This window comes from Schistocerca americana, chromosome 9 (assembly GCF_021461395.2).
Source record: "Schistocerca americana isolate TAMUIC-IGC-003095 chromosome 9, iqSchAmer2.1, whole genome shotgun sequence".
In the NCBI taxonomy this organism is placed as follows: domain Eukaryota; kingdom Metazoa; phylum Arthropoda; class Insecta; order Orthoptera; family Acrididae; genus Schistocerca; species Schistocerca americana.
In genome coordinates, this window is record NC_060127.1 from 63,217,735 (window position 1) to 63,232,306 (window position 14,572).

The 14,572-nt window shown below is 40.9% G+C and overlaps 1 protein-coding gene across 1 annotated transcript in view; it reads left to right on the forward strand.

Moving 5' to 3' along the window:
* The first annotated feature begins 13,931 nt into the window (after positions 1-13,931).
* LOC124550643 (kallikrein-5-like) overlaps positions 13,932-14,572 on the forward strand; it is a 30,854-nt gene continuing 30,213 nt past the window's right edge. The window contains exon 1 of the mRNA XM_047125367.1: positions 13,932-14,105. Within this exon, the coding sequence (XP_046981323.1) occupies positions 13,969-14,105 (137 nt within the window). The 5' untranslated portion in view covers positions 13,932-13,968. The remainder of the gene's footprint in view (positions 14,106-14,572) is intronic.

Consider the following 14,572-nt stretch of genomic DNA (forward strand, 5'->3'; position numbering starts at 1 on the left):
ATTAGGATATGTAGAATGCAAAACCTCGGGTGAATACCCTGTCTGTAGGGGAGCGGTAAAAGGTGGATGGCAGGCAAGCATGGGAAAATGCACACGGGCGCTGCACGGCATAAGGGGCTCAGCAGTAATAGTCGGAGTTGGGCATCGGTCTGAGAAACACGCTCCGGATCGAGGAGGCTCTCCTGGAAAACGTAATTTCGTTGAGCCTCGGATGTGCCGTTTCCGACGCCTATACAGCATGGCAATATTCCATAGGCACTAAACGGAAAAGTATTGCGACGCTAAGAAGAAGCAAAGTGCCGATACATCAAGAGCCATTGCTGTGATTGTATGTGTGCTCTGTGCCTCGCCATCTCGCCGCCTGCCTACCGCCTCATCGATACAAACAGGTTGAAACTTTTAGTACTGTATTCGTGTGGACCAGTGTTACTTTTGTTCCATACTGTTCAACAACAACTTAAATTTTACCAGAACTGTCCTATCAGTTAATTATCCTCACAACTAACCTAGACAGGGTCCTTTCCACATGTTGTGCAATCCGAGGGTCCCGAAATGATGAGTTAAAGTTTATGTGAATAATAATTACCTGCAGACCTATCTATGTTAGAATGCTGTTTAAAGAACTTTGTTGTTAATGAATATATAGGTAAATAATACAGGTCTGACAATGTTGGAAGATAATGTTGAAATTGATTTAGTAATGAAGTTTAATTAATTTGAGACAAAAATAATGGTAGTTAAATGAGCAGGAAATAAGACAAAAAGAGTAGTAACTCATATATTGGAAATCTTGAGTGCTTAATGATTCCAATAATCAAAATCTTCAATACAGTGATCATAACAGTTTCAGGGTCTCCCCCCCCCCCCCCCCCCCCTCTTTTCTTTTCTATTCATTTGAATTCTGAAGTGTACTGAACTGATTTGACCAGCAAAGTTAAAGTCAATATAAAAACCAAAATTTATCAGTGTTTTACCTTTTTCAAAACTGACATTGTATGTGTGTTTCGAAAGCGCTATTTCTAGGGTAACCTATGCCCGATTTTAATCAGATCAATAGACAGTACAAAGTTTGTAGTAAACATTATAGTGTATTGTTGTGTATTTATGGCTTGTCCATATTAGTACAGAAAGTGAAATTATTAGTTCAGTAGATTTTCTGGTTCTAAAATTTACCATATTATGCAGTGTTATTACGTGTTGTTTTGCATGAAAGTACATCAACTTGTACAGGGAAGAAACTCAGTTAATGCCTAATTAGGCTGGCGACCGTATTATTAACAATATGGGTAGCATCTGCTGTGATGTTTCTTGTCCGTCCTAACGTGTGGTTGCACTCCGGAATAGCTTGACGTATCATTGTTGTTACTGAGTGGGTGTAAGTCTGATTTGCCTCCATTCAGGTACACATGGTCAAAATCTATTAAAAAAATCCTTTCTCTTAAGGTGAAGCCCGTCAACTTACCATAGTACAGGCTTTAAAGAGTATCGTGTGCAATAGTGCAGCGTTACAGTACTAGCATGTATGACCCGAAAACTGGTACACTCTTGACAGCACCGTTGGATCGTCGACGCTTGAGAAAAGGTGAGTTACCAAACACAATTTTAGTAAAGTGCAGTGGCATAAGAACTATCTTTATTTCACTTGTATGCTGTGAGATCGGTTTCATACTTCGTTATTAATTTTTCAGATGCTATCCCATCGAAGTTGCCTGGATGCCCATCTTACTTGTCGAGTCATCAAACTCCAGTACGAGAAGACCCAGAAATTCGTAGGGGGATTTTAGAGAATCGTGCTCTTCAAATTGCTATCCAAGAAAGTGTGGACATACATGTGAAAATGATTGATTCGATATCGTTCGATAGTTTAGAACAACTGAAAACAAAGTTGAGTGAATGTGGAAACTACAGTGACTGGGTAGTGATAAACAAATCTGACAGTGTGAGCCTAGTGTTACTAAAGCATAATCCTTAACCAAGAATTTTTGCCACGTAGTTATAAGCAGTGGTTTATTACTCAGTGTCTTCAATAATGATATTGAAGTGAAATGTAGTGGAAACATGAAATTTCCCATCAAAGTAAACAACATACAGGTGGTAAGTGATGTTCTTAAGAAAATTTGTCTTCTCTACAATAGTTCTGAGGCTCCTGTAGATAACATTTTGTCTTTAATTGACCAGTTATTGCAAAATTTATTATAAAAGTTGCCAGGAAACGAAACTAAAATTACAATTTTGAAGGAACAAAAAAAATGGCTCTGAGCATTATGGGACGTAACTTCTGAGGTCATCAGTCCCCTAGAACTTAGAACTACTTAAACCTAACTAGCCTAAGGACATCACACACATCCATGCCCGAGGAAGGATTCGAACCTGCGACCGTAGCGGTCGCGCGGTTCCAGACTGTAGTGCCTAGAACCGCTCGCCCACACCGGCTGGCTTGAAGGAACAGATTTCATTTTTGAAGTGCAGAAGTTCGACTCAATTTAGGTATGATACTAACTCTATGATAATGTGGTCATTAGTACATTCTAGTAGCCCACATGCTTACAAATTTTTGAGGAACTCTGATAGATTTTCAATGCCTAGTCCTAACACCCTTTCAAGGCTTTGTAGTAAACTCTCAACAAATCCTGTCATTGATCAGTTTATGAGCTACATCACAAATAATGTAGGTACTTTATCCTCAGATGATAAAACTGTGCTCCGGTTGAAGTCTCAGCTTGATTACAAAGCTGGAAATGTTGTAGGATGTGCCTTTAACACTGACAAATTTTTGTGTACAACCAGTGTCTATGTTTTTATGGTTCAGAGCATGGAATCACCTTACAAGGATGTGGTACCTATTCTGGCAGTTCATACTATTCAGGGTGATGTTCTGTTCTCTTACATTAAAGCAGTCATTCTTAAATTAGAAGCAGTTGGCTTTGAGGTGGTTGGTATAGTACCAGATAATAATGCTACTAATAAGAGAGCAGTGTCTTAAGTTTTCTACTCCTCCAGATGTGAAAATAAAGTATGATCACCCTGTACAGTCTTTTCCAAATCGCCCATTGTATTATTTTGTGGACACTGTCCATATTTTGAAGTGTATCCGCAATAAATGGTTTAACCAAAAGGAGCAGATCTTGTGTTTCCCTGACTTCAGTGACAGTTTGAAGGGAGGTTTGTCATCTGTTGGAGCACTGAAAGAATTGCACTTGATAGAAAAAGATGAACTACTGCAGTATGGCAGTTCCTTGATTTTGAAGTCTCTTATTTCCTAACTCAACTGAGAGCCAGAATGTCAAGTTAGTGTTGCGTATTATCAATGATACGACAGTTGTTGCTTTGGACACATTTGGTTCAAAGGAAGCAATTAGGAACTGGGAAAGTACTGCAACTTTCATAAAAATAATAAATCGTTAGTGGGATTTTGTAAATGTAAAAACATTACTCAAGGGACAGAGGTTTAGAAATATTTTCCAAGAGCCTGTGACTAGCAATTCCCATCACATACAAGAATTCTTACAGTGCTTCATCTCATGGTTATGTTCTTCCGAAGATTGTAGTGATGAAAGAAAACTTACTCGAGAGACACGTAGCGCTTTGAAACACACAACTGCTGCTTTGATCGAGTTCAGTGGCTACTGGCTTTCTGAGAAAAACAGATCATATTTGCTGTTAGGAAAAGTACAGACAGACAGTTTAGAAGACAGGTTCGGCAAACATTGCCAGCTATGTGGGGGAAATTATCATGTTTCTCTAAGACAAGTTTTTGAAACTGAACAAAAACTAAGGACACAGTCTATGTTTTCCCTTGTGCTTCGGTCAAAAGTAGTTGGGGAAGTTGTTATTAAGACCACTGATATTTTTTCTACTCATACTGAAATTCAGGTATTAAAAGAAATATCAATACCAGAATTTTTAAATGTAGCAGTAGATGAAAATGATGTTGATGGAAAAGATGAGAATACTTGGCCACTGTTTCATTACATAGCAGGTTACTGCTCACACCAAGCTATTTAAAAAAACCATTGTGAATATTGTAAGGTATTCCTTACTACAGATGAAATGAAGCAGGGTGATGATTTGATTATGGCAAAAGACAGAGGAGGGTTGACCTACCCTGCAGATGATGTAGTAGTGTGTGTGCCATATGTCTATTTAACTCTACAGAGAATTCTGAAAGACCAGGAAAATTTATTTTTAGAACAGGAAAATCAGAGAAATGTACTTGTGAAGGCAGCATCCCACAACATTCACATCAATCTTTTTTATGGTTTCACTGTTAAAATACACACTCACTTGATTCAGCCTTGAATTGCATACTGTTTTGCTGTGCAAATATTTTGCTAAACAATTTCACCAAGAGGAGAAATGATGAAACTACTATTAAAAAGTAACTGTGTACAAAAGATTGAAAAAATATTACATTATACTGTGGTTGTATATTTTCACTGTTTGAGGCTTGGAAAGATGATTTGAAATAAATGTTTATTTCTATTTTCTGTTTTTATTTCATGCACAGTATCCCATACATCTTGCTGGTAAATGTTATCTATTGGATCCCTTCTGCTCTCTTCGATATGGTGCAGCCGTATACATGAGTCTTTGCTACAGATTAATTTGTTACCACAAATTCTCTGTAAAACCCCAATCTCATAGAATTAGGGGAACAGTCTTTTCTGTTCATCAGTAAGGTTATAAGTAATGCTGCTCCTGCTCTATGGTTGGCAAGTTTTTGTATATGTGTTTGCCCAGTCAGTAAATTAATTATTCTCACAAGGAGAACAATTCATTGCCAGTATTAGCATGTTAGTCTGCCATCATCATAAGTAAAAATTAATCTGCAGAACAGGTCCAGTCTGTCAATACAACCCATACTTCGGGGAGGGGGGCGGGACAATACGTAACTGTAGCCATTCTTCATTTGAGATAAATTCTATGCAATTTTATTTGATAATGTTTTTGGAGTTTGGAATAGCAGTGCTTTTTTTCCTCTCGGACAACATTAAATAGTGAATAATAAAAGAATTTTATTGTCATTTAGCTATTTCAGCAATAGACAGTCAAATTACAAATGTTTAAAAAGTATACAGCATGTATACACAAATTAAAAAACAATATGTTACAACAGATTTTCCATAGGGTAAAATATTCAAGCTAAAACGATTTGTGTAGTACATCTTAAATTGAAATCATTAAGGAAATTATGGTACACTCACCGAACAGTTATCACTGTGATTTTATACTCATACATTCAAGTCAGTAGGAAGGATTTGCCGATAACCAACTGTACTACTTGTGCTTGAATAAATCAAATGAAGCTTCTACCCATTCTAGAGGCAGTTTGTTAAACATCTTCATACTCACTACATTGCTGTTCTATGATTTAGATAATCTGCAGTAAGGTATGTGAAGATGCCTACTATTTCTAGTTCTGGCAATGCTGAAGATTGGGATACCACTCATCTGCTTTCACAAATAGCCCTATAGATGACATTTCAAATTTTTATAACACTGTAATACCCATTGCCAATGATCAGTGTATCAAATGACAAGTATTTTAATTACAAGATGGGGATCAGTATTTGGATGGGTGAATATAAATGGATCAGTTTGTACAGTAAAAAGTAATAACAGGTTTTTAAGATATGTCATTACATGAAGCTGATGGATGGTGTCCCATTCTTCAGTTAAACCCCAGTTCCATGAGAGTGTAAATCCTGCCTAAGCTGGTATTCTGGTAAGTTAGTCTTTGTATACAGTAGAACAGTGTAAATGTGCAAGTTTATAACAGTTAATATTTTCAAGTCGATAAACAATGGTTTACAGTGGGCAAGTTTTTCAGAGTTCGTAATAATTTTGATGTGTGGTTCCCACGTCAATTTATAATGCCTAATAACTTAACGTTACCTAGTCTTCTAATGGAAAATCTCTTAAACTAAGTAGTATGTAGAAGGTTCAGTGAAGTTTGCACTAGTTTCTGTACGGTAATGTTTTCTTGAGTATATAACTGTAGATGACTGCCAAATGAGTTATGTTATACGAAAATAAAATTTGATATAGATACAAGTCTCAGAGTACCTACTTCGATTCATTGTCAGTCTTTCCAATTACGGTACCCCATTTTCAATTAAATTATGCAACGTGACTTACACGGTGAAAATAGTGCTGTCAGAGTTATGGAATTAGAAATTCTCATTTTGAAAATGCGAGTGATGGAAATTACGAAAAAGTTTTTTTCGCTTTCGGAGCTACAGCTTATGAGATTTGAACAATTTAATTCTGAAATGAGAAGTTTTCATGTTTGTTTCCATATTTACTTAAAAAAACAATGTATAATCTACCAGGAAAGTGTTGAATGTCTTTATATACGTGACACAGATGATTATAGAAATTCGCAGTTGCAAAACGCGTGAGTGACGGGAATGACGAAAAAGTATTTTCAACTTTGGACCTATAGTTTACGAAATTTAAACAATTTAATTCTCCAGTGAGAAGGATTGGCGTTTGTTTACAGATTTATGTATAAAACACTGTGAGTAGTCTAGCAGGAAAGTGTTTAATGTTTTCATATACGTGCCGCAGAGCCTAACAAGCCACTCGGAATTTCAGACCTCTAGTCATGACGTCACGATTCGCGCTGTGAGGCCATGTTCCTAGGTGGCGTTGGCTGAGGCGCCATGACTTGGTAGCCGTTGAGAATGGAGCTCTCGTCGGATGTTACCGCCAAGTGCGAATTGCGCGCAGTTATTAGGTTTTTGAACGCAAAGGGCACTGCGCCGATTGAAATCTATCGCCAATTGACGGAAGTGTATGGTGAGTCCTGCATGGATGTCAAAAATCTTGGTAAGTGGTGTAGAGAGTTTGCAGCTGCTCAGACCGAAATTCACGACGAACAAAGGAGCGGGAGACCGTCAATTTCTGAGGAGACAGTGTTGAAGGTTGAGAAAAGCATGCGTGAAGATCGGTGGATCACCCTGGATGATTTCTGCACGTTGGTTCCTGAGGTTTCCCGAAGCACCGCTCACAGAATTTTAACAGAAACATTGAATTATGGAAGGTGTGCTCAAGATGGGTGCCACACATGCTGACTGAGGACCACATGCGGCAACGAGTTCATGCTTCCCGCGCTTTTCTTCACCGCCTTGCAGCCGAACAGGACAACTTTCTGGGACACGGGTGACGAAACCTGGCAATACCACTTTACACCTAAGACCAAGTAACAATCACGCCAGTGGCGGCATCCTTTCTCGCCAAAGCCGCGGAAATTCAAACAAACACAGTCTGCCGGTAAAGTCATGACAACCGTTTTCTGGGATCGGAAAGCGGTATTGTTGGTCGACTTTATGCCCACTGGGACCGCAGTTAACGCTAACAGGTACTGCGAGAGACTGAAAAAACTGAAACGGGCAGTTCAGAACCAGAGAACAGGAATGTTGAGCAAGGGCGCACACATTCTCCATGACAGCGCTCGCCAACACATCGCCTGGCAAACCGTTACTCTCCTGTTCCCTAGGTTAAAAGAACATTTGGCCCAAAAGCGATTCAGCTCCGACGACGAGGTGAATAAAGAGGTTCATACCTTTCTGAACAGCACGGCGGTGAGCTGGTATGACATGGGCATACAAAAACTGCCACAGCGTCTACAAAAATGTATCGACAGAAATGGTGATTATGTCGAAAAATAGCTAAATGTTCAAGCTTTGAACTGATGCAAACCATTGTAGAAATAAACAGGTCTATGTACTTATAAAAAAATAGGAGACCTTACTTTTGGGATTACTTCTTCACACAGCGAAAGTCCAACTATATTCTATTGCAATTTCAAAAGAGCAACTTGATATATTTACTGAAAATTTTGAAAAATATAATATAAACTAAAAATTTCTCCACTCGATATTACTATTTTAATATTGATATGTCGATGTATTGTGGGTGGTAACGTTGCCGATATACACTACTGGCCATTAAAATTGCTACACCACGACGATGACGCGCTACAGACGCGAAATTTAACCGACGGGAAAATGATTAGCTTTTCAAAGCATTCACACAAGGTTGGCGCCGGTGACGACACCTACAACGTGCTGACATGAGGAAAGTTTCCCCCCGATTTCTCATACACAAACAGCAGCTGACCGGCGTTTCCTGGTGAAACGTTGTTGTGTTGCCTCGTGTAAGGAGGAGAAACGCGTACCATTACGTTTCCGGCTTTGATAAAGGTCGGATTGTAGCCTATAGTCATTGTGGTTTATCGTATCGCGACATTGTTGCTCTCGTAGGTCGAGATCCAATCACTGTTAACAGAATATGGAATCGGTGGGTTCAGGAGGGTAATACGGAACGCCGTGCTGGATCCCAACGACCTCGTATCCCTAGCAGTCGAGATGACAGGCATCTTATCCGCATAGCTGTAACGGATCGTGCAGCCACGTCTCGATCCCTGAGTCAACAGATGGGGTCGTTTGCAAGACAACAACCATCTGCATGAACAGTTCGACGACGTTTGCCGCAGCATGAACTATCATCTCGGAGACTATGGCTGCAGTTACCCTTGACGCTGCATCACAGACAGGAGCACCTGCTATGGTGTACTCGACGACGAACCTGGGTGCACGAATGGCAAAACGTCATTTTTTCGGATGAATCCAGGTTCTGTTTACAGCATCATGGTCTCATCGGTGTTTGGCGACATCGTGGTGAATGCACATTGGAAGCGTGTATTCGTTATCGCCATGCTGGCGTATCACCCGGTGTGATGGTATGGGGTGCCATTGGTTACACGTCTCGGTCACCTCTTGTTCGCATTGACGGCACTTTGAACAGTGGACGTTACATTTCAGATGTGTTACGACGTTTAGTTGCAAGGGCAACAGTCTGGATGATTGACTGATCTGGCCTTGAAACAATAACCAAAATGGCCTTGCTGTGCTGGTACTGCGAACGGCTGAAAGCAAGGGGAAACTACGGCCGTAATTTTTTCCGAGGGCATGCAGATTTACTGTATGATTAAATGATGATGGCGTCCTCTTGGGTAAAATATTCCGGAGGTAAAATAGTCCCCCATTTGGATCTCCGGGTGGGGACTACTCAAGAGGAAGTCGTTATCAGGAGAAAGAAAACTGGCGTTCTATGGATCGGAGCGTGGAATGTCCGAGTCCTTAATCGGGCAGGTAGGTTAGAAAATTTAAAAGGGAAATGGATAGGTTAAAGTTAGATATAGTAGGAATTAGTGAAGTTCGGTGGCAGGAGGAACAAGACTTCTGGTCAGGTGACTACAGGGTTATAAACACAAAATCAAATAGGGGTAATGCAGGAGTAGGTTTAATAATGAATAGGAAAATAGGAATGCGGGTAAGCTACTACAAACAGCATAGTGAACGCATTATTGTGGCCAAGATAGATACGAAGCCCACACCTACTACAGTAGTACAAGTTTATATGCCAACTAGCTCTGCAGATGATGAAGAAATTGATGAAATGTATGACGAGATAAAAGAAATTATTCAGGTAGTGAAGGGAGACGAAAATTTAATAGTCATGGGTGACTGGAATTCGAGTGTAGGAAAAGGGAGAGAAGGAAACGTAGTAGGTGACTATGGATTGGGGCTAAGAAATGAAAGAGGAAGCCGCCTCATAGAATTTTGCGCAGAGCACAACTAAATCATAGCTAACACTTGGTTTAAGAATCATGAAAGAAGGTTGTATTCATGGAAGAACCCTGGAGATACTAAAAGGTATCAGATAGATTATGTAATAGTAAGACAGAGATTTAGGAACCAGGTTTTAAATTGTAAGACATTTCCAGGGGCAGATGTGGACTCTGACCACAATCTATTGGTTATGACCTGTAGATTAAAACTGAAGAAACTGCAAAAAGGTGGGAAGTTAAGGAGATGGGACCTGGATAAACTGAAAGAACCAGAGGTTGTACAGAGTTTCAGGGAGAGCATAAGGGAACAATTGACAGGAATGGGGGAATGAAATACAGTAGAAGAAGAATGGGTAGCTTTGAGGGATGAAGTAGTGAAGGCAGCAGAGGATCTAGTAGGTAAAAAGACGAGGGCTTGTAGAAATCCTTGGGTAACAGAAGAGATATTGAATTTAATTGATGAAAGGAGAAAATATAAAAATGCAGTAAATGAAGCAGGCAAAAAGGAATACAAACGTCTCAAAAATGAGATCGACAGGGAGTGCAAAATGGCTAAGCAGGGATGGCTAGAGCACAAATGTAAGGATGTAGAGGCTTATCTCACTAGGGGTAAGATAGATACTGCCTACAGGAAAATTAAAGAGACCTTTGGAGATAAGAGAACCACTTGTGTGAACATCAAGAGCTCAGATGGAAACCCAGTTCTAAGCAAAGAAGGGAAAGCAGAAAGGTGGAAGGAGTATATAGATGGTCTATACAAAGGCGATGTACTTGAGGGCAATATTATGGAAATGGAAGAGGATGTAGATGAAGATGAAATGGGAGATACGATACTGCGTGAAGAGTTTGACAGAGCACTGAAAGACCTGAGTCGAAACAAGGCCCCCGGAGTAGACAATATTCCATTGGAACTACTGACGTCCTTGGGAGAGCCAGTCCTGACTAAACTCTATCATCTGGTGAGCAAGATGTATGAAACAGGCGAAATACCCTCAGACTTCAAGAAGAATATAATAATTCCAATCCCAAAGAAAGCAGGTGTTGACAGATGTGAAAATTACCGAACAATCAGTTTAATAAGCCACAGTTGCAAAATACTAACACGAATTCTTTATAGACGAATGGAAAAACTAGTAGAAGCTGACCTCGGGGAAGATCAGTTTGGATTCCGTAGAAATACTGGAACACGTGAGGCAATACTGACCTTACGACTTACCTTAGAAGAAAGATTAAGGAAAGGCAAACCTACGTTTCTAGCATTGGTAGACTTAGAGAAAGCTTTTGACAATGTTGACTGGAATACTCTCTTTCAAATTCTAAAGGTGGCAGGGGTAAAATACAGGGAGTGAAAGGCTATTTACAATTTGTACAGAAACCAGATGGCAGTTATAAGAGTCGAGGGACATGAAAGGGAAGCAGTGGTTGGGAAGGGAATAAGACAGGGTTGTAGCCTCTCCCCGATGTTATTCAATCTGTATATTGAGCAAGCAGTAAAGGAAACAAAAGAAAAATTCGGAGTAGGTATTAAAATCCATGGAGAAGAAATAAAAACTTTGACATTGTAATTCTGTCAGAGACAGCAAAGGACTTGGAAGAGCAGTTGAATGGAATGGACAGTGTCTTGAAAGGAGCATATAAGATAAACATCAACAAACGCAAAACGAGGATAATAGAATGTAGTCGAATTAAGTCGGGTGATGCTGAGGGATTTAGATTAGGAAATGAGGCACTTAAAGTAGTAAAGGAGTTTTGCTATTTGGGGAGCAAAATAACTGATGATGGTCGAAGTGGAGAAGATATAAAATGTAGACTAGCAATGGCAAGGAAAGCGTTTCTGAAGAGGAGAAATTTGTTAACGTCGAGTATAGATTTAAGTGTCAGGAAGTCATTTCTGAAAGTATTTGTATGGAGTGTAGCCATGTATGGAAGTGAAACATGGACGATAAATAGTTTGGACAAGAAGAGAATAGAAGCTTTCGAAATGTGGTGCTACAGAAGAATGCTGATGATTAGATGGGTAGATCACATAACTAATGAGGAAGTATTGAATAGGATTGAGGAGAAGAGAAGTTTGTGGCACAACTTGACCAGAAGAAGGGATTGGTTGGTAGGACATGTTCTGAGGCATCAAGGGATCACCAATTTAGTATTGGAGGGCAGCGTGAAGGGTAAAAATTGTAGAGGGAGACCAAGAGATGGATACACTAAGCAGATTCAGAAGGATGTAGGTTGCAGTAGGTACTGGGAGATGAAGCAGCTTTCACAGGATAGAGTGGCATGGAGAGCTGCGTCAAACCAGTCTCAGGACTGAAGACCACAACAACAACAACAACACGACCCGTTGCTCTACCCTTCATTCGATCCCTGCGAAACCCTACATTTCAGCAGGGTAATGCACGACCGCATGTTGCAGGTCCTGTACGGGCCTTTCTGGATACAGAAAATGTTCGACTGCTGCCCTGGCCAGCACATTCTCCAGATCTCTCACCAATTGAAAACGTCTGGTCAATGGTGGCCGAGCAACTGGCTCGTCACAGTACGCTAGTCACTACTCTTGATGAACTGTGGTATCCTGTTGAAGATGCATGGGCAGCTGTACTTGTACGCACCATCCAAGCTCTGTTTGACTCAATGCCCAGGCGTATCACGGCCGTTATTACGGCCAGAGGTGGTTGTTCTGGGTACTAATTTCTCAGGATCTATGCACCCAAAATGCGTGAAAATGTAATCACACGTCAGTTCTAGTATAATATATTTGTCCAATGAATACCCATTTATCATCTGCATTTGTTCTTGGTGTAGCAATTTTAATGGCCAGTAGTGGATATCGATACTATTCAGGTAACAGTTATCGATGTATCGGTATATCGATATTTTATTAACAGTCCCAGTCCTAGAGACAGGACTGCCTTGCATGTTCCTACATTTCTACAAAACCTGTATAGATCTTCCAGCCAGGAAAATTTGTTTTGTGAGCGCTCAGTCGGTACGTGTGCAGGACGAATGTCGATAGAAAACTCTGACTCCGGTTACTCATTTCCAGGCGCGGCTCGTGGTTTCTATACGGGGGAAGGCTGTGGCATTTATTGATCAGAGCCAACATAGACCTCGGGTTACGCTACAGATTAGTCTGACGTAAACAACTAAGAATTCAGGGGGAGGGGGTGGGCAGGTCACGCTCTACCCATAATTTTACGTACTGTATCTTCTATAATCAGGTATTAAATATCATTAGAAGCTAACTTCGTGTTAAAATCTTTGGTTAGTGTTTTTATACGTCATTATTGCATTTCCTGACACTTTGCAGCAAATCATATGAAAAGACGCGTTTCGGAGAGATCTTTAATGCGGGTGTGGAAGCACCAAGTTCTTTCACTTTCATCCTATGGCCCTGTTCCAAGTTTTTACCTATTAATTTGCACACTGAATTCATATTGCGCTTGTTTCACACTCGCGGTATGTTGCAGGTATTCACCAGCAAGTAAAACTCACTAAAATCCTGCAAAATATACTCCGAAAAAGAAACTTGCTAATATCACACGGTATCAACAAAAGCAGTCAGCATCAGCAAGCAAGGAAGGTAAAGTAACGGGACAAATTTCGCGCGTTTTGTCCTCTAACCACTTATGAAACTCTCGCTAGATGGCAGTACTGGTACGATACTGTAGTGTAGTGCACTCTGGCGGGATATTTGCAAACTTATTCTAAATGTGGATAAAATAGCCAATAGCAGAAACAAAACAACTATGTAAAACATTATGAAAACAATAATACTAAATGTCGATTAATGACGCATCGAAGCGTAGTAGAGATATGCAGAGACAGAGATTGGATAGCGAAGTTTCGGCCACTCTACATTCCTTTATTACATAGATAGTGGAACCTGAAAAATATGTGGTGGTTGGTACGACACCCTTAGGCTGCAAGCTCTGAGCCTTCGGGTCGCCCATAAAGAGCAGTACTTTGTAGAAGCCACGCCCCCAAACCGCTACTACATGCAGCTTACGGACGTTTCAAGGCGCAGCCTAAACACTACTAACCATTCGGAAAACATCTATCGATACAAACAGTTCCAAAAATGTTGACCGTCGTTATTTTAATCGGAACGGGAAATATGCGAAATTCGTTCTGATAATTTAAATTATGTAATACGTTCTTGCGAAATTTACTTTAACATATATTTTGGGGCGGCTCCGCCTCAGAGCCTTTAATTACGAGCCGCGCCTGCTCATTTCAGTTTCGGGAACACGTCAGTGCTGTGCCAGATCGCAGGCTTTGGTGAGCAGTTCTCCTGGGACGTGCGGCACACGCTGCACTACGCCACCCTCGACATGACCGACAGCCTCGACTGCAAGGTCGACGCCGGCGCCTTCAATGCACCCGTCGGCGAGAACGTCTTTTGCACCAAAGACACCGAGGAGAACACCATGTGTGACGGCGACGCCGGCGGGCCCGTCATGTGCTACGGGTAAGCGAGACGCGCAGCTAGAGCAGAGTCAGCAGAAAAAGATCCCTGACAGGTGGCACCGCTGACGCCAGGTTTCGAGCTCAAAGTGTAAATGGCTCCAGGTGAAACAATAGTCGCTGCGACCACACTAAGATGTTGCCTCAGAGACCGATAAAAAATCACATTATGTGCTCGGTTCAGGAAGGTGCACGAAGCAGCTGTGCTGATGTTACTGCAACTGGCAGGTAGATTCTTTTGCTGACTCAACCACCGCAAAGCGTGTTTCTTCGTTTCAACTGCCTATGGGCTCTCCCTGCAATCTGCTTCCCCCTTTCGTCAACATTCCTTTGGTTTCTCAGTCACTCTTCTCCTGAGAAGTATTTTCAAGTTTCCAGAATGAGATTTTCACTCTGCAGCGGAGTGTGCGCTGATATGAAACTTCCTGGCAGATTAAAACTCTGTGCCGGACCGAGAGGCGAACTCGGGAC